We start from the raw sequence: 27,966 nt of genomic DNA on the forward strand, positions 1-27,966 counted from the left end.
GGCACCAACGCCCTCAGCTCTAGGCACTGCCATGGGACTTGAGAAGACCGGACACTGCATTTCCTGCAGAAAAGCCCAGAATGTCAGCTCATCCCACAGGACAGTTAGTGCAGGGAAGGTGGCTTAGCAGGAGGATGAACTGGCAAGGAGGAGGTGGGAGTGGACAACTCAAATCCTTCACGCTCAGTTGAATTTCAAAAAGGCAGAACATGTCCATCAACGGACGAATGGATGAAGAAGATGTGGTTTATCTATACCATGGGATACTACACGGCAATGAGAAACAATGAAGTCTGGCCATGTGTAGCAACGTGGATGGACCTTGAGGGTGTTATGCTGAGCGAAATAAGTCAGGCAGAGAAGGACAAATACCATATGTTTGCACGTATAGGAGGATTAGGAGGAACTTAACTGAGGACCATGGGAGAGAAGAAGGGGGCAAATGGTGGGGGAAAGGGAGAGAGGCAAACCATGAGAGACTCTTGAATGATGAGAACAAACTGAGGACTGATGGATGTGGGGGGGGGAGGGGGGAGATGGGCATGGAGGAGGGCACGTGTGGGGATGAGCACTGGGTGTTATATGGAAACCAACTTGACAAGAAACTATTTGTAAAAAATTTTTTAAAAAGGCAGAACATTTGGAAACCTCTTTGTAAGGCTTTTCTGACACATGGTTTTGAAAAAAAAAAGTAAGTTTGGTCTCACTGACGGTGCTCTTGGGGCAAATACCATCTAATTCTATCTACCTTCCTACTCTCTCATGGCTTCTGTAGTGTTCTTTCCACTTGTAAACTCTTCTAGCTCTTTCCTGGATCCTCCTTTTTCTTCTGGCACCACCTGTTTTTCCTAAGCATGTTTTCATCTCTCATTGCTTAGGGGCCTCTTCAACAATCAGTGTGATGTTTATTATCTTTTTGGGGCCAGTACCATAAATTTTCTCCCATCTCTCCTATCTCCAAGCCTTGCTCACTGATCCCTATGGAAGTTTATGGCCTGACGCTGATTTTCCAGGCTTTCCTTTTCCAAACCTTCACAAATATAAAAACGCGGTTGTGTAAAGAACGAATAATCAGCCAAAGCAGTGGATAATTACATATGTAATGTGGCATTTATAGTAGGAATAAGAACCTGGGTATTTAGAGCTCTCTTTGCTAACAGGCACACAACTTTATTTGTGACTTAATGTCTTCAGTGAGAAATAATACTTTGGTAACAAACAAACAATCAAACCAAACAAAAACACGTCAAGGAAAAATGTGTGTTTTGTTTCACTAAGAAAATTGCTGCTCATTCTTTAAGACCTGGGTCTTGTATCTTCTTCTTCTTCTTCTTCTTCTTTTTTTTTTTTGATGTTTATGTATTTATTTTGAGAGAGAGAGAGAGAGAGAGAGCACGAACAGGAAAAGGGCAGAGAGTGAGAGGGAGAGAGAGAATCCCAAGCAGGCTCCATGCTGAGCCTGGCTCAGGGCTCGATCTCATGACAGCAAGATCACAACCTGAGATGGTATCAAGAGTTGGATGCTTAACTGACTGGGCCGCCCAGGCACCCCTAAAGATCATGTCTCTTCAGTGTGAAACTTCTATCCTCCCCACTTCTGGCAACCCCAGAGTTTCCTCCTCTGTGCACACCACATACCATTCATTCATCCATCCATTTACTCCTGCAGTAAATACTGAAGCACCTGCTTTATCAGGTACTGAAATTACAAAGTTAAACAAGACATTCTTTCTACCTTCCCGTAGTTCACAGGATAGAGGACAAGGTGACACATATTTTTGCAGTATTGCTCATTGCTAAGGGGTATATATACCCCCCACCATGTGAATGCATATCCTGCAACTTCTGAACTGGATATCCTTGGGAACCATACATGACCTCTCCCTGACTCTGTGCTTTCATCAGTAAAATGGAAAATATGATTTCGTAAGTGTTGGGACTTTTGTGAATGATAAAGAAGACAATGTGTGTAATGAACCACCTTAGCATAATGCCTGGCTCAGAGTGAGCGCTCCACAAATATGAAGTGTTATGATAGTGGTGTACTAAGGATCATGTAGAAACATGAAGACACTCCCAGTACTGACTAGGTATGGGGGAGCAAGGAAGGCTTCACTGGAAAGTTCTGAGAACATATACATTTGACCAGGCAAAGAGGAATGAAATAAGGATTTAAGGCTCAAAATGAAATGAGCAGCATATCCTTTAAAATGTCTTTTTTTTTTTTTCTCAGGACATCTGAATGGCTCCGTTGGTTAAGCGTTTGACTCTGGATTTCAGCTCAGGTCATGATCTCACGGGTGTGTGAGTTCGAGCTCCACATTAGGCTCCATGTTGACAGTGCTGAGCCTGCTTAGGATTCGCTCTCTCTCCTTCGTTCCTTGCTTCCCTCTTCTCCTTACCCTCTCTCAGAATAAATAAACTTAAGAAAAATAAGTAAAATGCCATTTTTTCAAAATTGCAACAGTGGTGGGTTCTTAACTTGCTTTAGAGAAGATAAATTAACAGGAGATGATTTTAATAATTCAACCATATGTATCTTTGAAGAGAAGTGATGCTTCTCTCCTCAGTCACTAAGATTCTGAGGAGCCCTGTCCATCTGATAGAAAGTAATGCTTTTCTAAATGCAAAAAGAAAGTCAAATTAAATATATCCCTGTGGGCTGCTCGAGTGTGTCCTCGGGTGTCCGTGAGATTACATTACAGGTGTGAGCCCGTGTCTTTAAGGATCTAAGCTTCCTCTGGGATTGGCTCAGGAAAGCCAATTTGTATCATATTCCACTTCAGCATAAATAATAGGGTTTCTGCGCATTTGATTCTTGGATGGAAATGTTCCCCTAATGGAGAGTGCAGCTCACTTATCCTTAAGACAATCTCATTACCAAAGTTCTTACTAATGACCAAGACTTGCCTTTCTCATTTTGCAAAAATGGTGGGAAAAAATGGACCAACTTTCTGTACTTAACATGTACTCTACTTTCATTAATTTCAAAACTATGGGGCAGGTTGAATATATACCTCCTCCCCCGCCCAATTCTTGAAGTGAGAAACTGCCACTTTGAACTTACCTCAAAAGCACTTCACTCATTATATGAGTAGGTTAGTGAATATTCATTTAGTATCTATTATATACATAACATGATGCTGGTTGTTAAAAAGTTCAAAGAAACATTTTAGTTTTAAAATGTAACTTTTTTTCCTGTGAGATATCAACTAGAGTGATTTCAGTCACTTATTAGGCATTGAGATGTATTTTGCAACTTTGAATAACAAATATACTGGTTACCTCAGTTTTCTGAAATTAAGATTTCAACATAAACTTCCTATCTGCATAGGATTATCAAAGAAATATTACAGGAAATGGAAGGAATGTATATTCAGAGCCATGTGTGGACCTAAATTAAATTCAGGGAATCAATGAGACAATCATGAGTATGCTTTCCAAATGATCAAATATACTTCACTGCAAGTAGCCTATTTGTTTTTGGATGAGGTGTATCTACTATATTGCTTTTTTTCTGTATATGATTCGTTTCTGATAGATTTCTCCAGTTTACATGAAAGACTTGTGATTCAGAAATTGTCACTGTGAGTAAAAGATAACAGCCATGGTCTTTATGCCCTTTAGGAATAAAGAATTCTTTATGTCCTTTAGGAATAAAGAATTCTTTTTGTCTTTATGAAAGTTAGGAAAATAATCTACATATAACCCATAAAGGTATATTATGAGTCATCAAAGTCTTAAGTAGAAATAATATTTTAAAAATTACTAATTTTAAGTCAGTTACCTTGATATTTAAATTTGTTCATGTATTAAATTCCCTGGAGTATACCTAGTTTTCTACATGTCATTCCACTTACTCTTAGAAAAAGGATTAGCAATGGATTCAATGAGCCAAAGCCTCATTTCCTAATGACAATATAAGTCTTCTTAAAGAAGAGAAGCCATATATATAAGAATCTATACTCCCCATTAATAAAAATGAAAAATTAGGAAAAATTAAATTTGTGTCACATTCAACTAGACAACAGCATGGTATTCAATTGCATATCAGAAATTTTCAGTTTGGTTGATCACTACTCTTTTCTTTTTGTTTTTTTTTAACTTTTTTTAATGTTTATATATTTTTGAGACAGAGTGTGATCAGGGGAGGGGCAGAGAGAGAGGGAGACCAGAATCCGAAGCAGGCTCCAGGCTTCCAAGCTGTCAGCAAAGAGCCTGGAGCAGGGCTCAAACTCACGAATCATGAGATCATGACCTGAGCCAACTGACCTGGCTCAACCGACTGAGCCACCCAGGTGCCCCACTCCTTTATTCATACATGGAGCCAATGCCAAAGTTCTTCTTGAGTATAAAACAATGGAGATAATTCAAGAAAATGATAACTAACAAGATGCAATTGACTTCATTTTTTGCTTTGAGTCGACTGGTCAACTAATTGGTTTGCATCATGTACATGTAATTTCTGAAATTATCTATCGTGAACTTCAACTACATTTTGAACAGAATGGAAATGTATCCAGTGAAACATAATGCATTCCCCGTTGGACAATAACTAGGTTGTATCTCAGTTTGCACAGAACAATATCAGTTTAGGCTGTTGTCCCAGCATGATTATCAATAGTTCTTGTTTTCACTCTCAAAATACTCCAGTCAAATAATAAATAATGTGGTCACCCCTTGTCATGACCAACATTCATCATTATAGGAACATGTCAAGTATCCTCATGATTTACAAAATTCTGAAACTATATGGGTGGAGCTGCACATGGAAGCCACCCAGTTCTCCCGCCTACTTTCTTTGAGAGCAAGAACACATCCTTTGTGCATATTTTAGTTGCTCACCATGCTTGGCTCAGAGCCTTGCCTATAGCAGACTCTTGATAAATAGTGAACAAATGGATAAATAACTATTTTAAACACCGATTTTCACAAAGTCCAACACTGTAGCAACGCAGTGATCCCATCAGGGAGATTTAAAAGATGATGAGATTAATTTGACAAGTACCTAAAAAGCTGTTTGATTTGGTTAGCTAGTCAATTTAGTGACAATCTTCAGCCTAGTTATTTCTCACAGTTGTCTGTGATTTAACAGCAACCAGTCCAGTTATGCCTATAATCCCGGAGCCCCACTCTCTATCACCTGTTTTTGTTCTATTTTGGACACATGAAGAGATGTGCTCTGAAGGTGAAAGTCAATGTTACATGAAACCTGTGAAGCTGGTGGTGATGACCTCACATTAAGAAATGAAGAGCATTAATTATACTTGGTGAAGCAGAAGTCTTAATAATGTGTGAAAAGATGAAAGGAAAACAGATTAGTGAACTGAATCAGACCTGATTTCAGTGATTGAAATACATCAAAATAACATTCCAGAACCGTTTCTTATGTTAATGCCATATTTACTCCTTCCTGAATGCTAATTAGTGGAAACTCAGTGAAAAGTGACAGTGCTTTTTAAAATAATAATTTGTAGAGAATGCCATTCTGGGTACCTCTTTCCTGAAGGCCAAATCGAGAGCACAAAGAAACTGCCATGGAGAGGAAGCCTCCCGTGCCACTGGCCAGTGCTCTGTTCTTACAGAAGCCCGAGGATGTGGGCCAGTTGGCATCATCCTTGACATCAGCCTTTATGATCAAGCATAGCTCTCACCCTCTCAGAAGCCATCTGTGACTGTCATTCGCAAACGACTCCAAATCCCTGCTGAGTTTATTTTTCTTTCTGCTTTACTCTCTTAGTTTAATGAGTTCTATAAATTTGCAGTGTGAAGGAGAATTTCCTATTGCTTGCTAGACTTACAATGTCTCAATGAATGCCTCCCATCCTGGAATTCTGGGACATTCTGAACAGGTTCCCTCCATGAGGCCCTCCATCAATTACCACGTATGTTCAGAGTCTTCACTTTGCCAGGATAAAGAGTAACTTTAACATGTAGACATGTCTGCCTGCTCCTCAAATCCCCTGTCTCTGGGTATTCTAGTTATTCTCGCTATCATCTCTATTTGTGACAGTTCCTTCAAGAGGAAGGAACTGCCTATGGCAGTGAGCCATAGGCACCAAAAATTTAGGGTTGCATTGGAAAGGAGTTCTTGCTTTTCCAAACCATTCTTGATGACAGTTAACATATTTTTTTGACCATTTTTTTGGACCACAGTAACAGGGAAACTGCTGTCAACTACCACAACATCCCTTTCTTGGGTTCTCATTTACAGATCCCAAGCCTTTCTTTAGCATTAGCCTTGGAAATAAATGGTGTGGATACACCCTAGTTCTGATGCTTCCTGGATACTTGGTCCAGACAAATTCAGGTAACCACATTAAATCTCTATTCATTTATCTTTAAAATAAAGATAATAATGCCTCTCAGAGTTATCGTGAGGGGGGAAAAACTAAACTTACAAATATGAGAGCCTCTCATACTGAAAACCATGAAAGTGCATCTCAGTATTAACAATTTCAAAGTATCATCTATTCCTTTTCTAATTTTCACAACAATTATTTGGGTGGTAAGAATGTGATAACTAAACCTCCCAACAAAGAAAAGCCCAGGGCCAGATGGTCTCCCTGGTAAATTCTACCAAACATTTAAATAAGAATTAACTGCAAACCTTCTCAAACATTTCAAAAAAAAAAATCGAAGAGGAGACAAAATATCCAAACTTGTTTTATAAGGTCAACATTACCCTGACATAAAAGCCAGACAAAGAGATCACAAGAAAAGAAAACCACAGACCAATATCCTTGATGAAGACAGATGGAAAAATCTCAACAAAATACTAGAAAAGAGAATTAGCAGCATATTGAGAGGATTATTTACCATGACCAAGTGGGACTTATCCTTGGGGTGCAAGGACAGTTTAACATATAAAAATTAATCAATATAGGACATCTGGATGCCTGGGTGACTCGGCTGTTTAAGTGTCCAACTCTTGATTTTGGCTCAGGTCATGATCTCACGATTGATGAGATCAAGCTGCATTGGGCTCTATAAACAAATAAACAAACAAATAAATAAATAACCAATGTAATACATCACATTAGCAGACTGAAAGATAAAAGCCACTCAGTTGATTGTTTCATTTGCCATGCAGAAATTTTGAAGTTGGAGGTAGTTCTAGTTGTCGATTCTTGCCTTTCTGTCTATACTTTTGGTGTCATGCCCATGAAATCATTGCCAAAACCAATAGCATAAAACTCTTTCCTTATGTTTATTTCTATGGGGTTTTACAACATACAAAAAGCAGCTGTGTTTCCATACACCAACAACACACTATCCAAAAGAGAAATTAACAAATAATCTTATGTATAATAATATCAAAAATAATAAAATACTCAGGGATAAATTTAATGAAGGAGGTAAAAGACCTGTACAATAAACACTATGAAAAATATGAATGAAAAAAATTGAAAAAGACACAAATAATGGGAAGATATGAATTGGAAGAATTTATATTGTTCAAATGTCTGTGCCTAAAACAATCTACAGATTCAACGCAATCCCTGTGAAAATCTCAATGGCATTTTTCATAGAATTAGAGCAAACAATCCTAAAATTTGTATAGAGCCACAAAAGACCCTGAATAGCCAAAACAATCTTGAGAACAGAGAACAAAGCTGGAGGCAGCATACTTCCTGATTTCAAACAGTATGGGTTTGGCATAAAAACAGACACATAGAAACATAGAACAGAATCAAGAGCCCAGAAACAAATCCACCCTTATATGGCCAATTAATTTATGACAAAGAAGCCAAAAATAAGGATTATTTTTTCAATGAATGGTGTTGGGAAAATTGGATAGACACACACCAAAGTATAAAATTGGATTCCTTTCTCACACCATATAGAAAAATAAACTCAAATGGATTCAAGACTTGAATTTAAGATCTAACACTGTAAATTTCCTAGACAAAAACCTACAGTGTATATCGGTTTTGGCAATGATATTTTTGGATTTGAAACCAAAAGCAAAAGCAATAAAAGCAAAAGTACAAGTAGGAAACTAAAAGCTTCCACATGGCAAAAGAAACCACCACCAATGAAATGAAAGGCAACCTATGGAATGGAACACTTGCAAATCATATCTGATAGGGGGTTAATATCCAAAATGTATAAAGAACCCATACAACTCAATGGCAAAATAGCCTAATCTGATTTAAAAATGGGCAGAGAAACAAAATGGACATTTTCACAAAGAAGACACATCAACAGCTAACAGGCACATGAAGAGGTGTTCGACATCACTAATCATCATGGAAATATATATATATCATCAAGCGAGATATGATACTTGTCACAATGGCTGTCATCAAAAAGATAAGACATAACAAGTGTTGGGGAGGAGGCAGAGAAAAGATGACCCCAATGCCTGTTCATGGGAACATACGTTGGTGCAGACACTATGGAAAATAGTATGGAGATTTCTTACAAAATTAAAAATAGAACCACCGTATGACCCAGCTATTCTACTTCTGGGTATACATCCAAAGGAAATGAAACCCTGTCTCAAAGACATATCTGCACTCCCATGTTTATTGCAGCATTATTTGCAGTTGCCAAGGTATGAAAACAACCTACATGTTTAATAACAAGTGAATGAATAAAGAAGGCCTGGTATTTATGTGCAATAGAATATTATTCCACATGAGAAATAATTAAATCCTGCCATTTGGATCTTGAGGGTACTGAGCTAAATGAAATAAGTCAGACAGAAAATAAAAAGTACGTGTATGATCCCACTAGTATGTAAAATCTAAAAACACTGAACAAAACATAGAAGGAGAAAGTAGAATGGTGGTAGCCAGGAGCTGAGGGTGAGGAATGGGGAGATGCTGGTCTAAGGGTACAAACTTTCAGTTATAAGATGAGTGAGTTCTAGGAATCTAATATTCAGCATGGCATCTAATACTGCATAATACTACTGTACTGTATACTTAAAAGTTGCTAAGAGGGGCATCTGGGTGGCTCAGTCAGTTAAGCATCTGATTCTTGATTTTGGCTCAGGTCATAGTCTCATGGTTCATGGGATTTAGCCTCCCATGGGGTTCTGTGCTGACAGTGAAGACCTGTTTGGGTCTCTTTCTCTCTCTCTCTCTCTCTCTCTCCTTCCCTCCCATCCTCCCTTTCTCTCTCTCTCTGTCCCTTCCCTGCTCACACACATGCTCTCTCTCTCAAAATAAACAAATAAACTTAAAAAAAGTTGCTAATAGTTGGTAAATGCTCTCACCATGAAAGAAAGAAAGAAAGAAAGAAAGAAAGAAAGAAAGAAAGGGAAGAAGGAAGGAAGGAAGGAAGGAAGGAAGGAAGGAAGGAAGGAAGGAAGGAAGGAAGGAAGGAAGGAAGGAAGGAAGGAAGAAGTGGTAGCTATGTGATGAGATGGAGGTGTTAGCTAAGGCTATGGTGGAGTCATTTTGCAACATATAAGAATATCAAATCAGCAACTTGCCCATTCTAAATTTACACATGTTCTATCTCATTTATATCTCAGTAAAACTGGAAAAAATACTAAGAAAAAAATGCAATTGGATTATAGATATGGAGAATGGAATACAAAAGGTCAATAGATCTATAATATGACTTCCAAATTTATACACCCAGCTCAGCATATCTCTTGAACTCCAGACTGGAATATTCACATCCATTAATAACTGTACTTGGATATCCCACTGAACCTTATTCATATTTATTTATTAAATCAACAAATATTTTTACTTTTTAAATTTTTAAGTGTATTTATTTTTTAGAGAGAAAGAGAGACAGACAGATCATAAGTGAGGGAGTGGCAGAGTGGGAGAGAGACAGAATTGGAAGCAGGCTCCAGGCTCCAAGCTGTCAGCACAGAGCCTGATGCGGGGCTCGAACCCAAAAACCGAACCATAAGATCATGACCTGAGCCGAAGTCAGACACTTAACTCACTGAGCCACTCAGGGGTCCCTTAAATCAACAAATATTTTTAAATAATATTCACAAAATTTAACTGGAGTATCCCCTCAGAACTGCACCTTCTCTGAACAATCATGAGGTAGGTCTTACAGGTTCAGATTTTGTTAATCTACCCCTCTTCTATATCGCCTTTGTGTTTACTGCAACAGCTTCCTAAATGTGTCTTTTTTGGACCCAGTCTTGCATTTCTTTTAACTCATCTACATAGAAGCCCGGTTGATGTTTCTAAAGTGCAAGTGTGATCATGCTACTTTTCTGATTGAACCCTGTTAAGGACTCCCCTTTAATTTTAGGAGAAATGCCACGGTGAGTGATTTGACTTACAAGGACTCACTTCTGCTGCTTCTACAGCCTCAGTTTTACTGTGTTCCCACTGCACTTCAGGCTCCAGCCACTCTACACCCTCTGCAGCCCCTTCTGCCAGAAACAAGTCTCGAATGTTCCATCTCTCCTGCCGCACCCTGACACTTGTTTACCTTTGAATCCCAGCTTAGGCTTTGAGGCTTTCTTTGACCTTCCACATCCACCTTTAAGACTGGGCAAAATGCCCCTCCTAAGTGCTCCTTTATAGCTGGTGCTTAGTTTCATCCCAACACTGATGCAGGAACTCTCCTTCACTGTCTACATCCTTTACCAGACCTTCAGCTTGTTGTGAGCAAGAACTGTGTCTAATTTACACGTGTATTCTCAGTAGCTAATACAGAGCATTGCACATGGTAGGCATTCGTTGAGTTATTGTTGCATCAATTAAAAAAAAAGAGGTGAAATAGTCCAATTAGTTATAATATTGGTAGTTGAACAACACAGATTTCTTTTCTTCTTTGGTTTCCTACCTACATCACTAAACTCAAGTTTTATGTATCACCATTTCCAAAAAAGACTCCATTTTCATTCTGCAAAGTTAAGCTGAATAACTTCTATTTTATAACTCAGAAATGGCAAAAGGATCTTTAGACACAATTTGGTGAAGATTTCGGGAGGTGAGAGATTTGGTTGTCCTCAGTGTTACCTGAATTAAATTATTTCTTCATGTTGCCAAGACACTAATTTCTGCAAACCTTCCCGTTTTCCCTACACCCAGGAAAAGGAGGGTAATAAAGCCATTCTTCAGGCAGACACATCAGGAGGGAAGACGCATGGCCAAAAACAGACATAGCCTTGTTTTATTGTGATATCAAATCTTAAAAATAAGCAAAAAGAAATTATTTTATTCAACTAAACACAGGCTCTGTTTCAGAAGCTTGTTGTAGAGGAGTTTGTGTGAACTTCTGTCATTTAGGTGAGATAGCCCCTCCTGGGACCCAGGCTGAACCAAGATTACTATGGAGGCAAAGTAAACCAAGAGTAAGAATAACTCGGGATACTATCACTTCTAGAATGTCAACTAGAGGAATACTTCTCAGACAGGGAAAGTACATGGGACCTTGATTTTGATGGCCAAAACTGTTTACATACAGGCACACATCAGAGGGAGGAAACCTCAACTTAGGAAGATTAGCACTGTTGCTTCTGTGTTCATTATGTGATGTGTGTGTGTGTGCGCGCGCATGTGCACACGCGCGCGCACACGTGTGCATGCTTGGCTTGTGGGCATCTTTCCATGCAAGACACAGTCAAGTTGTCAGAGGAATGAGAAGGAGAGATACAGAAATCAGTTTTATTTTCCTGTGTAAATATGTAAAAGCCATCATCGCACACAATGCAATTAAAAACACAAACGAATAACAAGAAAAAGGAAGGTATTTTTGTTTTATGTCAGAAATCTCATGACAAGACATTTGGAAAATAGAAAAGCAATTGACAGTTACAATGACAACAGAGACATCAGAAGTTTACAGAGAAAGTTTGAGAATGACTCAAATATACTTGGAAGGTAACAAATTACACTGTAATGGCCTATACGTATATAATTACAGGAAGGTTCAAAATGAGTCAATGTGAAAACTGTATGTAGGGGTTTGGGCCATAATCTATTTTGTGTTCACTTCAAATAGTTGGGAAAGCAAATACTGATGAAGGTTTTCCCCAAGTCTCTTGTCACAAAGTCTTACTTTGGAACAGATCCATCTGAGAGAGCAGTATGGGTCATGCTGCCTGAATGTGAGGGAAAGGAACGGGGATGAGGAAAAGACTTCAAAATCAGTTGCTTCTACTTTGAAATGACTGCCAGTATTTTACAGGATATGAATTTGCTGCATAAAATCTTCTATTACTATTGAAAAATAAAATTGAACACATCTCCTTTGCTTTTAGACTATACCGTTTTGTCCTTTTGATTTGTTTTGAGTAGTATATTTAGGTTTTCCTTGGTCATTTCCACAGAAAAACAACTATTTTAAAAAAACAATTGGGAATAAGTGAGTATTCGCTGTCACCCAATGGATAAATCACCCTCATGTTTTCAAACCAGGGCAGCTACTGAAGACATAGACACATCTACTCAATTATATTTATCAGGTCACTGTTACTGTAGTTGCTTTCTAAATTAATTTGTAGGGTCAAATCACTTTTCCATTAAATGAATACAATGTCTCCTTTGGAAGGGTACATCCATACCGAAATATTTAGCAGAAATGCTAACATGCCAGTGGAACCAATTAAAATATCAAATAAAGCATTTTCTAAATTATTATTTTATTTACTCTATGAAAGCTAATAAATAATTTTTGCATATCTCATCAGTTAATTTACCTATTTAGTAGATTTGGTAGATTCATCCTTTCAGGTATACATTTACAAAACATAGTGCCAAATATATTTGGATTATGGAAGGTACTTTCCATACTTTCCCATATGCTTTTATTATCTTTTTCAGAAAGATACTCAAAGGTGATACATTTACTTGCAAAGTTTTAGAAAAATATGCCTCCAAGAAATCAAGTTTTATAATATATATTTTTGGTGTATGGATATACAATAGTACTTTTTAAAATTAAATATGTATTGAAAAGCAACTCAAGTCAGTCCATTTGATAGAAATGTTAGCAAGCTCATAGATTTATAAGCAACTAACAAAAAGTTACTCTATTTGAATAGAAAGTATTATGGGGAAAAGGAAATAGAAATAGGGCTTCTGTGTCGTTCTATTGGAAGAGAGGTTTTGTGGAATCAGAAATCATACTGGTGAGATATCATTTGAGTTTTGATACCAATTATGCCAGAAAATTTTATTTCTATATTTTAGGAATTTCATGTGACTTCCTGCTTTGTCTTTATATATTGTTTTAACTTACCAGAGGGTTGACAACATTTCATTTAAAGAAAAATCTTTTATTTTTCATGTTTATTTATTTTTCAGAGGGAGAGAGGCAGGGCATGGGTAGGGGAGGGGCATAGAGAGAGGGAGACACAGAATTCGAAGCAGTATTTGAATAGCAACATATAAAAACATAGATGGGTGTGAAAAACAGTTTAACCGGTAATTTTAAAACTGTCATGTCATTAGTAATAGATGGGAATGAAAGAATATAAATGACTTCGGATCAGGGTAAATGAGGCAACTAACACTACGTAAGTCCACACAGTAGTAGAGTGGGGGACAAAATGTTTTCTTAGAGCAGTGGTCATTCACATATGGAAGCACTCAGAATGATAATGCATCTTACTGAGTACACTCAATGATGAGATGTTTCTAGTTATATTAAGAACAGTATTTTGGGGGGGCCTGGGGAGCCCAGTCAGTTAAGAGCCCGACTCTTGGTTTCAACTCAAGCCATGATCTCACAATTCATGGGTTTAAGCCCTGAGTCAAGCTCTACACTGACAGCACAGAGCCTGCTTAGGATTCTCTCTCTCTCTTTCTCTCTGCCCCTTCCCCCACCCCCACCAAACACACACACACACTCTCTGAAAATGAATAAAATAAACTTAAAAAAAGAAACATTTGTTAGATTTATAGCTGAAATGGGTAAATACTTAATATTCTCATATTATGTTCATGATTGCTTAAATTAGCCCTTGAATTTATTTTAATTTTCAAGGTAGCTTTTTATTTCTTTTTTTAGAATCTAAAACGAGTCAAGGCATTTCTCGAAATTCAATGGCTTTTAAGTTTGGGGACATCCAAATGAATGTTAATAATCTTCCGGTTCACCCCATTCAATAACTGCCTCATCATTCATGCGCAGAATGAGGTAAGAAAGAAGCTGAAAGAGATTCTGCCAGAGTAAGAGAGAGACATAAAAGGAGAGCCCGCTCACATCTACCTCACAGCGTTCACCAGCGAAGGCGACATCACAGACGCACCGGAATTGGTTGACCAGGTCCTGGCACAGACCTCCATTGAAGCAGGGGTCAGAGGCACACTCATCAATGTCCTTTTCACACCTTGAAAATAAACAGAACCAGCAGAAACCTTGGTCTCTGTGGAACAAACTGGCTGTGAAATGGGGAAAGGAAAACACCTGCCTTATCTACATGGAACAGTACAGCCGAATTTACCAATTCCCACGCAACCTACATATTCCCCATAATGGGGGAGATACTCCTTAAGACTCATTTTGTAACAATTTTGTTTTTAAGGAAAATAATTTGTACACACACACACAGTTAGAATGAGAAAACAGGTGCAAATATTTAGAAACCAAGAAAAACCTGAAGAAACCAGTTTGTTTCTTTAGTGTCTTTTCCACTTTCAATTCAGTTATTGGGGGCACATAGGAACCACAAGTGAGGCTCTATTTTGCCAACCTGGAGGTTACAGAGCAGACAGAGACTCTGGCTGTGAGGATGCTAATGAATCCAGGCCTTCAGGCTATGGGGGTGGGGGGAAGAAAATCCATCAAAAATAGGGGGAAATTGGTTTATTCTGGGAGATTTTGGATTACTTTCCTTTGGAATCCCATTTTTTAACAAAAAGCAAAAGTAGATAATTAGAAAACTTGAGTTGCTAATAAATATGTTTCATAGCTAAGTGTCATTTTTAAATAGGATGGCAGCATGACTTTCAAAAGCCAAATTTTCCCAAACAAGTGATACATCAACTCTAAAGTATATTGAAATTTTCCTCTCCCCTGGGACGCTGTCATCTTTCACCTAATCTTGTTATTTATGGAACAACTTGTTCTTCCGTATATTCACTGATTAATTCGCCAGCCACTCATGCAGTCATTTAGTAGATATGTATTTAGCATTTACCATGTGCCAAACACTCTGTTAGGCCTCAAGATAGAGCAGTAACTAAGGCATTTCTTTTACTTTTGGAAATTCATATAAAATGTTAGCTTCAAGAATCCCTAAAGAGCAGCTTACAGTGTCGAAGCATAATGTAAACAATTTTTCATTCCTCACCTCCCAAAAGGTACCACTTGCATGCATGCATGAGTCATCAGCTAATCACTAGGCTTAAAATGAAGGGAAATGAAGGGGTCAGTGGGGAGGGCCAACCCAAGGTATAAAGGGGGGAAAAAAAAGATTTCTTCCCAGAAAAACAGCTCCTTATCCTGTCAGATACCAAGCATAGCTGAAACATTCTGTTTTCCTTTTTTGGCTCCGGCTTCTGGGCTGGAAGGAGACTTCTCCGATTAGATCTGAACAAAACCTGACAACTTGCAAGAGCCTGCCAAGCACTCCTTGTCCTGGGTGGACCAGAGTGTCCACACCATTCATCATTTACAACCTGCCAGGATGACACTATAAAGTTGGGGGTTTAGCCAGGCAGAAGAGGCAATTTGCGGGAAGACAGCTTTTCAATATCTTTCGGCATTATGGAAGTCACATTCCCCTAGGCCTTCGGAGATTATCTAGTATTCTCCAAGCTTCTTCCAGCTATTCTTTCTCCATTTCTTATCTATTTCTCTTTTGAACTAAACAGTGTACCACACATACACATTCCTTATAAACATTATTAGAGCTTTTGTTAGAGGTTAAATAACTGATGGAAAATCAAACTAAATAAACCCATTAACATCCAATGAATTAAATAATGATGCTTAAGGGCTTTGAAAAGTACAGAATCTAATGAGCATGTGTTCACTCTTTTACAAATCCATTTGCTGCAGAGAAGTTTATCCAGATGAAAGTCTCGGGAGAGGAAGGAACACTTGGAGCTTCCTTTTCTCACCACATTTCAAACAAATAATTTGCATTTATTTATTTGTTTGTTTGTTTATTGACAGAAAGAGTGTGCACATTTGCATGTCTGAGCGGGAGAGGGGCAGAGGGAGAGGGAGAAGGAGAGTCTTAGACACCCCAACACAGCTTGATCTCATGACCATGAGATATGACCTGAGCCGAATTGGATGCTAAACCAACTGAGCCACCCAGGCATCTCAATAATTTACATTTAAATGCAAGATTATTATTATTTTTAATGTTTATTTATTTATTTTGAGAGAGAGAGAGAGCATGAGCAGGGGAGGGGCAGAGACAGAGGGAGAGAGAGAATCTCAAGCAGGCTGTGCGCTGTCAGTGCAGAATCCAGTGTGGGGCTCGACCCCAGGACCCTGGGATCATGACCTGAGACAAAATCAAGACTTGGATGCTTAGCTGACTGAGCCACCCAGGCGTCCTTCCCTCCCCTCCTTTTTAAAGATTGTTCTTTGAAACAAATGTTGGAGGAAAAGGAAATGTTTGTTGTAAATAGGCATAATGTGTAAGTAGCAGAGGAAAATCACCCAAGGCTTTGGATGAGTCTATGCACTGTGCCATTGAACATTAATGTGACATTAAGCCTTAAGTTGTGACACTGAGGCAGGAAATAACCAGAACTTAAATATAGTGAAAGCATTCTTCAAAATTTGGGACAATGAAATATTTGCACTATTTTGGAGGTATATGGAATTGGAGTCCAATCGAATGGTCTTTGTGTTAACAATATGTTGCATGGTGAAAACTGGTGCAATAAAAAGCAGAATAAGATCCAAGGCTATGTCTTTCGATGCACAAATATGCTTGGACTGCCCGTGCCATTTAGAGCCAACCACTGGATGCAGGCTGTAAAGGCAAGAACTCGATTTGTTATTGAACATCAAAAGGGCAAAATGCAAGTGTATCTTAGACTGTCTGCTGTTTTGCAAAAAAATGGCAAAAAAGCTGAATCTGTGTAGTGCCCAAAGCACCAGCTGGAAAAAAGAAAATTCAAAGCTGTAACTGTCATGGACCACAAATATACCCATTACATGATAACTACCCTTTTGAGAAAAATTAATTTGTCAAAATCTCATTGTCAAATGTTTTGCATTTTAATTTATGTAATTTGTTCAATGCAGGAAGCCTGGTCAGGGATGGCTATCTTATCTTGAATGGCACATGAGATGAAAGAGCACTTTTTCCATTTTCTTTTAATTGTTGCAAACATAGATTTATTCATTTATGTCAGCACATTCAAAAGATGAGCACAGGCTTTGAAGGCAGCTCAACCCTTCTGCAGCATACATCTGGACACACCTGATAACTTAATCTCTCAGCCTCATTTTCTATAAAGGAAAAGTGGAAATAATAACACCTAGAGGTAGGTGGCTTGGGTGCTTGGTGGCTGCTCAGTTGGTTGAGTATCTGACTCTTGATTTTGGCTCAGTCATGATCCCAGGGTCATGGGATTGAGCCCTGCGTTGGGCTCTGTGCTGAGCACAGAGGCTGCTTAAGATTCTCTCTCTCTCAAATAAAAAAATAAATAACAACTAGAGATAATATTTCTAAGATGCATGACTTAGTGTTCAACAAATAATTATTTATTACCTGCTTCTATAAAAATCTACATTCATATCCTATAGAACCCTGGTTTATAATCATTTTGGGGATACTGATCCTCATGAGAATCTGATAAAAGCTGTAGAGTATGTCCCTTTTTCTTATCTTTGACCTCACCTTCAGCTAGTCAAACACATATCCAAATTTGCCTACAGTTTCAGCCAGCCACAAACTGTTGGCCACTGGCCAACTCCGTATCACCAATCCTTGTATTAGGTAAAGAACTGCTGAAGAGTTTCTCTGGAAAGATAGACTCATATGGATAAGGTGTATATACTTGTGGGACTCTAGGTAATTCTATAAGGCAATCTTTCAGGTATATTTTATTTTGCTTCAATAACAACTATATTTGCATCATGTATTAGAATCAGTGGGAAAGAAACATGAATCCAGAAGTACTTATCAGAAAGAAAAATATCACATTTTTTCAAAGACATATTTTCCTATTTGAAGTCTTGGCTAATAAAGTGTTCTTTACTTTGACCTAAACTATAATTTTTCTTCTTTTTTATTATTTAACTCTGGTTGGACCCATATTTCAGCATGGATTTTTCTATGGGAACTGAGATGAAAAATTAGAGGAGAAATCAACTTTGAATAATTCCCCTGTTCTTCAGCCCAGCATTTTCTTCTATAAAGTTCTAATATGACTCACCATTCCCCAGTAAAACCTGGCCGGCACAGACATTTTAATTCACCCTGGAACTCTGAGCAGTTGCCTCCATTGTAGCAAGTGAGGTTTGTCTTCTCATTCCCACAGACTGTTGAGGGTAATCTGGTGCGTCTAGAGAGATAAAAGTAACAGCCGCAGCTGTTCATCTTGTTCATTTCATTCAAGAACACTTTTTGGAAAAGTTCATATATGGAGTCAATGCCAAACTAATTAAGTACTCAGGCTGGCTGAGCTACAGATGCTTAATTGTGCTACATTATACCCCAATCACTTTCTTATAGTAAACAGCTCCTGCTGGAGGGTGCTAGAACAGGCATGGCTATATATCTTCCATTTCTACACAGTTTTCATTGATGAGATAAGACCTATGCTGTGGGGTGGCAATAAATTTAGGGGTGGGAAGAAATTTGCTTGGTTTGCTGCTGCTTTGCTAATAAATCAACACAGGCCACAGGAAAATTGCATCTCTATAAAGGCCAGGAAAGCCAGGACAGCAGTCTAGTACCCAAGCCCTCATGTGATTTCTCTGTAGGCTTTCACAGCTGAACTCCTATTGCCCTGCCAACACTTGCTGTTCCCTACGTAATGATTCATAGCTTAGTGGAACGCAAGCCAAATCCGTCCGGGAGGATTGTGTATGGCACTCAGTGGCAACTACATGTGAATGCAGAGTGTGGCTCTTTTGTGTAACAACAAAGCTGTACCCGTTATGGAATCCTTATAAAAGGCAGACAAACTGTTGGAAGCTAAGCAGAACTTGACTGCAAAGCACAAGATCCATGGGTGTGAAGGGACTGATGAAAAAGATTTTAAGGGTGTTGTTCAGGTCCTTTGACCCGCTGTGCATGGTATCTGATACATAATTAATGTTCAGGAGCTATAAGATGAATTTAATTTTGACGTGTTGCCTGTGCTGCAGCTAATATGGAGAAACTAGCCTGTATGACGGTAAGTGTGTCTCTTCCCATAAGAGCTAATCAACTTGACTTTAAAAAGAAATATTATAAGGGCTTTTCAAAAGAACCAAAAATGTCAACCAGCTTTGAAAGAGGCCAATTAGCAATGCAAATGTAAGCTTTGTATACATCTTATGTTTAATAAACAAGTTTTGAATCTCATTAGAAGGTACTTTTGAGAACTTTAATCTTTGAGAACTTGACTTTGATAAATTAGGGAGGAAAAAGTACTGGAGAACTAGTTACTGGGGCATATATGTTTACTTTACTTATCCAAAGTCACTGTGGCAATACTATTAATTTTGATCCTGAATGTCTTTTGCTTTTAAATAGGCAGTTTGCGTGTTGGCAAATGAGTCCTTGTTAACTCATGGGAAGTAACATATAACTGGAATGTCAACACTTAGCACCTAATACTGTCTCTTGCCTTCACAGCTTCTGAACAACAATAAATGTGATGGAGATAAATACATTTTCTTATAGGTATGGCTACATGTTATGTCTGCTAGGAGCTTCATCCCATTAGGGTACCACCTCTGACTTAGTGTAATGCCTACAGGCTGCCAACCCCCTCCAGGTGTTCTTGCCAAAGTCTGGGAATGTATTACTTGTTATTAATAACCTTCTCACCTCCCCATAATGACTCAATTGTTTAGTGAATTTGAAAGCAGTATAAGTTATAAAAACAATAATGAAGTCTACTTACATGGAAATATTGAAGCAATGTGACTTAGCTGGAAAACATTAATTCTTATTTCTATTTATGTAACATGAAATGGAGGCAGTTACTAGAATTAAAATACTGCTTTTGTACTTTTTTAAAAAATTGTGAAATATGTCGAAATGGACTAAAAATATTACTGAGTATTCTTTCAATGGAGTGTTGGGTGTTATATAAAGGACCCTCTAGAATTCTTTGATTTTATAGTCTGTGTGTCTTAGATTTTCTTTACTAAACTATTTTACGGCTCTGTAAGTTGCAGAAAATGACATTAATACAATTGGATCTTGGTCACTGAAATGCAAATGAATTTGTCTGTAGTGACTCTATTGTCACATTGTAGAAAAGACAGTTTCAAATATTAATTGTATTTGTATTAATTGCCCTATAGGAGATTAAATAGTTTTGCATTTATTAGTAACTTTATTTCCTCCTCTCTATTTATATATATTTATATTTATGTGTATTATAATAATATATAATTATTATATATATAAATAATTAGGTTGTCCTTTGACTTGGTTTTTATATCTTACTGGTTTTCCTTACTAATTAATGACTTAAATAAAAACATGAAGACATGTTCATTTATATTTGAGAGTCATGATTTCACCTCCTTGCAATAATTTAGCATCGTCTTTTCAAGATTTTCAAGGTTTTCTTGCCTGAAATAGCCAAGGGCATTGTTTCAGGAGTAGGAGTCCTGCTTCCTCAAAAAATTCTAAAACTGAACTTTTGGATTTATTGTAAAAAAAAATACTGTTTCTTGAGGCTTTAAGGCAGTCAAAGTCTGAGGCTGCAGTTTATGAGACATATTCTAACAAAGATGTCTAAGAAAACATTTTGCTTAACACCTGGTCAAAACACTACCATTCTTCCTTGTAGAACATCCCAGCATGTGAGATCCTGTCTACAAGACCAAATTGTTATGGAAGGGACCCATGTCACTCCTGCTCAGCACAGCCGACATATGCAAAGCTGAGGAGAGAGCTTTCCAATGTGATGAGGGAAATGTAGAGGATAGCTCTGAAGGCCAAGCTTTACATGAACTTCATGCTCACCTGCAAAATTTTCCTGTGAAGTTTCCAAAACAACGGCAAGAATAGCCATTGGTGTCGCTGATGCAGGTGGCCCCATTTGCACACTGGTGACTCTGGCAATTGTCTATATCCATTTCACAGTTCACACCGGTGAATCCAGGCTCACACCTGCAGTGATAGGCTGCCACTCTGTCGGAGCAGTTGCCATGGATACAGGGGTTTGAAAAGCATTCATCAATGTTGAGTTCACAGCGTGTCCCTGACCATCCCAAGGGACATGAGCAGTGATAAGAGCTATAGATGTCTTCACAATTTCCTCCATGCAAACAGGGGTTGGAGTTGCAGGCATTTAACTGCAAGCAGCCAGTAACCACTGAATTCATAGAGATTTTGAGAAACTGCTCTTCCTGGGGTTTATTAGTGAAACCATCAACATTTTCAAAGTAAGAGAGATAAATGCCACTGATTTCTATTGTACCTAGACACCCTTTCAGGCCCTGTATATTGCCAAGAGCTCGGCCACCCACATAAATGTCTGTATTATCCTTCAGAAAGTTGAGGCTTCCTGTAGCAACTGCACTGATCACAAAAGGTGCTTCGTTGTCCACTTCCATCTGCCACCTGGAGGCCTGGGCCAGGGGGTCTGTCATGGAAAGAGTCACTTGGTGCCATATGCCATCATTCACTGACTGCATGCTTGTAAGATTCAACACATAAAAACTGTTGCCACTTTGCAATTGAAATAATAATCTGGAATCTTGAATGCTAATATGAAGAAATCCAGGCTCCTTCTCTGCACGCAATATCATCACATTTGCCTCCCTTGTTCTGAAACCAAATGTGATATTGGTGAGTTCTCTGGTAATATTCCCATTGCTCCTGAATAATATTTCACTGCTTTGTGCTTTAAAAACAGCATTTGCAATACCTATAGAGAGAAGGCAACATCAATTAACAACTTTATAAAATCTGTCATGTTGGCTTCATTACCTTTATTAATATTAACGATCATCCTGCTACTACCATCATGTATTGATTGTTTGATATGTGCTAGGCACTGTGCTTGTTCTTTTTATATTACTTCTAATACATAATTCTGGAGCAAAAGTTTATTATTATTATTATCATTCCCATTTTATAAAAGAAGACATTGAGACTCATAGAAGTCAAATAATCTTTTCATAGCCATGTGGCTAATAAATAATAAGACCAGAATATCAAAACTGGGTAGTTTGATACCAAAACTCAAAACATACATTTCTTTTCCATTGAAAAGAGGTTATGTGTAGAAACAATGCCACTTTCTCATCTCCCGTTTTCTTTTAGTTACATGCCCCTTGGCTTTTGGTGCCAATCACTTCACTGAAGCCAATCTTGTCAAAGTCACAGTGGCCTCTGTGTTACTCAATGTAGTGGTCAATTCTTTATTCTCACTTTCTCACACTCTTCAGTTAAAAATTGACCTTAAAATGCTGTCTTTTCCTTGATTATGGGGCACCGCAGCCAGCTGCCAACTTTTTTGATATAGATTATTCCTTTTGTTTGTTTGTTTGTTTGTGTATTGAAAGAGAGAGGGAGACAGAGAATCCTTGCGTGAAATATGGGGCTAGATCTTGGTCTCACAAACTATGAGATCATGACCCGAACCAAAATTCAGAGTTGGATGCTTAATCGACCGAGCCATCCAGGTGCCCCTGATTGAGACTATTCTAATTACTTTTCTGTGTCCCTGCTTCTATCATTCCAAAGAGCAATATAAAAACCACTCCTTAGCTCAAGACCTCCATTGGTTATCATCATTATCTAGAAAGATACCCTAAATCCCAAACATGGCCTGCAAAAGTGTCTGTGATCTGACTCTTGATTAACTATTCAATTTCATTTGCTAACACCCTCTTCCTTATTCACATGCTACAACCACGAAAACTTCTTGCTATTCTTTGAAAACGTCAAACTTGTTCCCAAATTAGGCTTTTTACTTGCTATTACATACACTTGAAGTATTCCTCTCCCAGATCTTTCCCACACATGGCTCTTCTTCAACATATATGTTCAAATGTCACCTCCTCTGGGAAGCTTTCCCTGATCATCCACATTAAAATAGCTCCTTCCCCATAGCCACTCTCTGTTCCATTACTCTGCTTTATTATTTTCTTCACAGCATTTGTAACTATTTGAAATTATGTTGTTCATTTGTCTATTTGTTCTTTGACTGTCCTTCTAAACTAGAACATGAGCTTTATGAGATCAGGGACTTTTCCTGTTTAGATTATCACAAAATCCCAACGCTTAGAACATTGCCAGATATATAGTAGGTAAATATTACCAAATAAATAATCTGTAAAAATAACTCCTTCATCTTCCATTCTGTAAAGTGAGATAATGATTAGAAACCATTGTGGGAGAAAATTCAAGTGGACCATTCAAGTGTACAATTCAAATGTACTATTTGGACTAAAATTTCACTTGATTTTATAACTTTTGACTATTGTGTTTTTCCAACCAATCAAGTTTGGGGTTGGGATGAAGGAGGAAAGGAGCAACAAGCATCTTAATCCATGTTTTTAAATAAATGTTAAAATACCAAATCTCACTAGCTCTCCAACTCCTACAGGAAGAATACTGTCTACAATGCTAAAGAGTTCATATTACTAACAGTGCTGAGAGCACTGAAATCACTTCTCATCTGGATGAAATCACAATACACATAACAATATTTGTATTTCACCTTCTCTTCAGGGAACTTTATCATAAGAAACACACCTATATATAAGATGGGTTGTAAATTTTTATGTCTTGGTTTTCTGATAGGATGTCCTAAAGGCTAACTTGGGGTGATGCATGAGCTGTACTCTCCAGAGTATGTTATTCTATTAGGGCTAATCATCTCAATATATCTTACTTGAAAGAAAATACAATAAGGTCATAAGATCACATAAAATTAAAATTACATAAAGTAGCAGAAGCATGTTCTAGGGTTCACACTTGTCAATTAGCAAAACTCACCTCTCCTACTGACTTACATTTTCTTCCTTCATTAAGATAAGTCATACTTTTAAAAAATGTTGAGACTTTTTGGGAGATCAGTGGCAAACTTTCTACTCTTTCTGTGGTGGGAATGCAGTAGCAATGAAGATTCACTTCACTCCTTTCTGATGCAGTGCATCCAAATCCTAAACCGCTTTATATATAGAATGAAGACCAGTATACACCAAGGGTATGGTTCTTGGTCTGCACTGTTTTTAGCAATCTTATTATTTTATTCCCTGTGAAAATATTCCAAATGATTTAAACTGTTTTGAAGAACATAACTGGGACCAAGATTTTCAGTATTTCTACCAAAAGATTAACAAGAAATTAATAATACATTATTTTAATAAGGAGTTCAGAGGTAGAACAATGGAAAGGTTACATTTAAACTTTGGTGCCATAATAGAAACCAAATACCATTCTTCTGCTACTTTATGTAATAAAAAACCTCATCATGCTTTCTATAATATGTATCTGTCTTACTATACTGTAATTCAGCATATATATTTAAAATATGAAATATGTAAGTATATGTATTCTAGAAAACTTTCCCAAGTATATACACAGTATAACACATTTCATATATTCTATACATATGTTTTGACAATATAGAAACAGAGATGTCTGGGTGGCTCAGTTGGCTGAGCATCGAACTCTTGATTTTGGCTTAGGTCATGATCCCAGGGTTGTGGGATCAAACCCCATGTTGGGGTCCAGGCTGAGCATGAAGCCTGCTCAAGATTCTCTCTCTCTCTCTCTCTCTCTCTCTCTCTCTCTCTCTCTGCCCCTCTCCCCTGCTCATGCTCTCTCTCTCTAAAATAAAAAATAATAAGAAAGAAAGAAAATATAGAAAAGTAAATATATTCTCTTTTCCTCAGTCACTGCAGCTCAGTCTAAACAGACTGTTGTTGAAATAAACCTGAGGTCAAACTATTCTCTGGTTCAACTCCATTATTTCAGTGCAATGTTTTCCAAGGTGATATATATCACTTAAAGTCTGGAGCATTGAAATGAAATATTGAGTTCATTTGAAGAAAAATAATGTTACTTTATTCATTTAACAAATACTTATTGACAACCTCCTATATGTTTGGCACTGTTCTAAGTGCTGAGAATAATGTGAGAAACCAAATAGGAAATTTCCTTCCTTTTTGAAATCTATACTCTAGTGAGGAAAGGGGTGAGGAACAAGTAAACAAATACATATACAACAAAACATGAAAGAATCATAATAGATATGAAGAAAAATAAAGCCAGATAGGAGGACATTTGGGTTGGAATCTGACTGAAATGATGAAGATCACCTGCCCAAGCTCTGAGTTGAGCGAGTTCAAGACAGAGGTGCCATGTGAGGGCCCCTGATGGAATGAGGTAGAAGGCTAACTGGGGTAAGACATCAGAGGCAAATTGAGGACAACACTTTTGAGGGTTTATCACGCTTTAAAAGGATGCAAAAAGTGAGATGGTAGCTGGTGGGGATGGAGGATGTTCAAGGGAAATTTGTTGTGATAAGGAAATTTGGCAATGTGTTTAAACACTGATGGAAATGTTAATTGAACTGAAGAGTGAAAAAAATTCAGAAGCAAAATCTTCAGATAAAGGGAAGAGACTAGAATTCAGTGCAAACATGACGATTTGTTGTTATAGATTAGACTGCATTATTTGAATTCAGAAAGAAGAGAAAATATAAATAATAGTGTGGTTAGTAGGTAGACATGTCAAAATTGTGACTATAGTATTCAAATTTGCTAACATTTAAAAAACCGTCATCTTTAGTGCTGAAGATGGTCAAGGAAACATTTCAAGTTGAGGAAAATACTCAGAAAACAACAGAATGCCTAATGTGTTTCATTTTTTATACTTCAGGTTAATAATGATCACACACACATACAAATTTTTATCTGTCTATCAAGTAGATGTTTTATCCCCATTTTACAGAAAAAGCTTTAGATTATGGAGCTCACGTGAACTGCCTGAGGCCTCATAGTTAACAAAAGGCCATGAGCTTGCACTAACACTTCACTCTGTATTCCCAATGAGGAAAGGCGAGCCAAATATTACTTGATTAATTTCTGAAGAAATTAGCTTTAAATAATCAAGGACCTAGGTTTCATGCTGCTCTGACCTCCATTTACCACCTGCAACCCCTAGAAACCCAGGGGCAGGATGAGGCATGAAGTCAATCTGATATTATTATTACATTAGGTTCATTGTACTACTCAAGTCTGGGGGTGGGGGTGGGGTGGAGAGCACAGGTTTCTTTAAGAACCAGGTTTTATCTGTATTCTTTTACTGGGTTTCCTCGTGGAAGTGAAATACCCAACTTAATTGGATGGATGATAACTTTAAACTCTACCTACATTCAAATCCTCGAGGCACCACCTGGCACTGGGCTTTGGGAGGACACGGGCTGAGCTCACACCACTGAACTTCCTCACAGGCTTTCCCAGCTGTGTTCGCAGGGCAGGAACATGAGAAGTCATCCCACAGGGAATAGCAAACACCTCCATTGTGACAGGGATTGGACTGAACAGAAAAGAAATCAAAGGTATAAAAAGTACTGGCAACTAAATATGGAAACAGTAAAGGCAAGACCCCATCGCTGTTATTTTCAAAGGTAATTTTCTACATCTTTACACTGTGAACTTTTTATATCCATCGGTTAACAAATGGAATAAAACTTACTGCTACCATTGCCAACTCTTTTCTGAAAGAGAAATGGGGAGAGAAAGAAACAGAAAGAGATGAAATGAGAAGGAGAAATTACATTAAACCAGTTTTCTACAACACAAGGAGGATTTTGAAAGATCTAATTACATTTTCTGTAATTTCCAAATTACCAGGCACTTTCAATCATACCAATTACCATTTGAGTAATTGGTATGGTTACTTCTGTTTTATCTAATGAGGAAACAGAGGGCCTTCCTGTTAACCAAGATCCCAGTAAGAAGTGAAGCTTGGTACCTAGATCTTCTGGGTCCAGATACAGTAACCTCTTCAGTTGCCCTGCCTCTCAATCAAAAACATACTACTATTATTTGAGTTCTCAAAAGATTTATCATAAATATGCAGAGTTAAAGTACTTATGAGGGAATTTCTGAGAACTGAGACTGTATTTATCCCAGTCCCACTATTAAGATGTGATTTTGGCTAGTTACATAACCTTTCTAAACTTCAATTTCCTTATCTGTAAATAATGTAAATGGGGCTAACACAGTGGTCCTTCCACAGAGTTAAATGGGTTCATCTATATAAAATAGTGCCTGGCATTTTGGAAGTGCTCCTCTAGTAATGTTAAGATGACTCAATTTTGTACATTTATAAGTAAGCCCAGTACATGGCAATAGTCAAGCTCAATAAATGTTCAACAGATATAAATGTGTTTCTTTCTTTTTCTTTGAAAGGTCATGTAGAGCTGACAAGTTCATATATTTAAATAGCTTTTGGAAGAGCATACAAAATACAAAGGAAGTAAAACTTAGGCTCTGGGAAAATATACTTCAGAGAATTTCAAATCCATCTACCAGAAGGAAACTACCTACCCCTCAGGTTTCTTTTGTTGCTGTTGACTTAGTAGTAGTTCCAAACAATGGTAGTTGGGCATTTAATATAAAATTAATGATCTCTTCCAAAATGAGTTAATTCAGTTAAACCTCTGGGATGCCATTAAGAGTTTGGGAATTAAAATACTATTATTCTTAGGTAATTTGGTTGTTGTGGTAGTAGAAGCATGTGGCCAGAGTTACCTTGGATGGTTAAATAGACCATGATGCCAATAAGGTCAAGGTAATTTTTTTAATGGCTCAGTATAAATCCCCCAGTCTTGCTGAAAGAACATTGATGAGGTTTTATTTGGTGACTGGCGAGTCAATAACATTACCTTCACATGTAAAGAATGGTTATAATAAATTATT

General features: G+C 37.7%; 1 protein-coding gene across 1 annotated transcript in view; it reads right to left on the reverse strand.

Moving 5' to 3' along the window:
• CRB1 (crumbs cell polarity complex component 1) overlaps positions 1-27,966 on the reverse strand; it is a 197,450-nt gene that overhangs the window by 20,051 nt on the left and 149,433 nt on the right. Inside the window, exons 8-11 of the mRNA XM_077775117.1 lie at positions 26,413-26,578; positions 21,044-21,950; positions 18,288-18,416; positions 14,143-14,269 (exon numbers count right to left, since the gene is read on the reverse strand). Of these exons, the coding sequence (XP_077631243.1) occupies positions 14,143-14,269; positions 18,288-18,416; positions 21,044-21,950; positions 26,413-26,578 (1,329 nt within the window). The remainder of the gene's footprint in view (positions 1-14,142; positions 14,270-18,287; positions 18,417-21,043; positions 21,951-26,412; positions 26,579-27,966) is intronic.

This window comes from Crocuta crocuta, unplaced genomic scaffold (genome assembly GCF_008692635.1).
Source record: "Crocuta crocuta isolate KB4526 unplaced genomic scaffold, BGI_CrCroc_1.0 scaffold207, whole genome shotgun sequence".
NCBI lineage: Eukaryota > Metazoa > Chordata > Mammalia > Carnivora > Hyaenidae > Crocuta > Crocuta crocuta.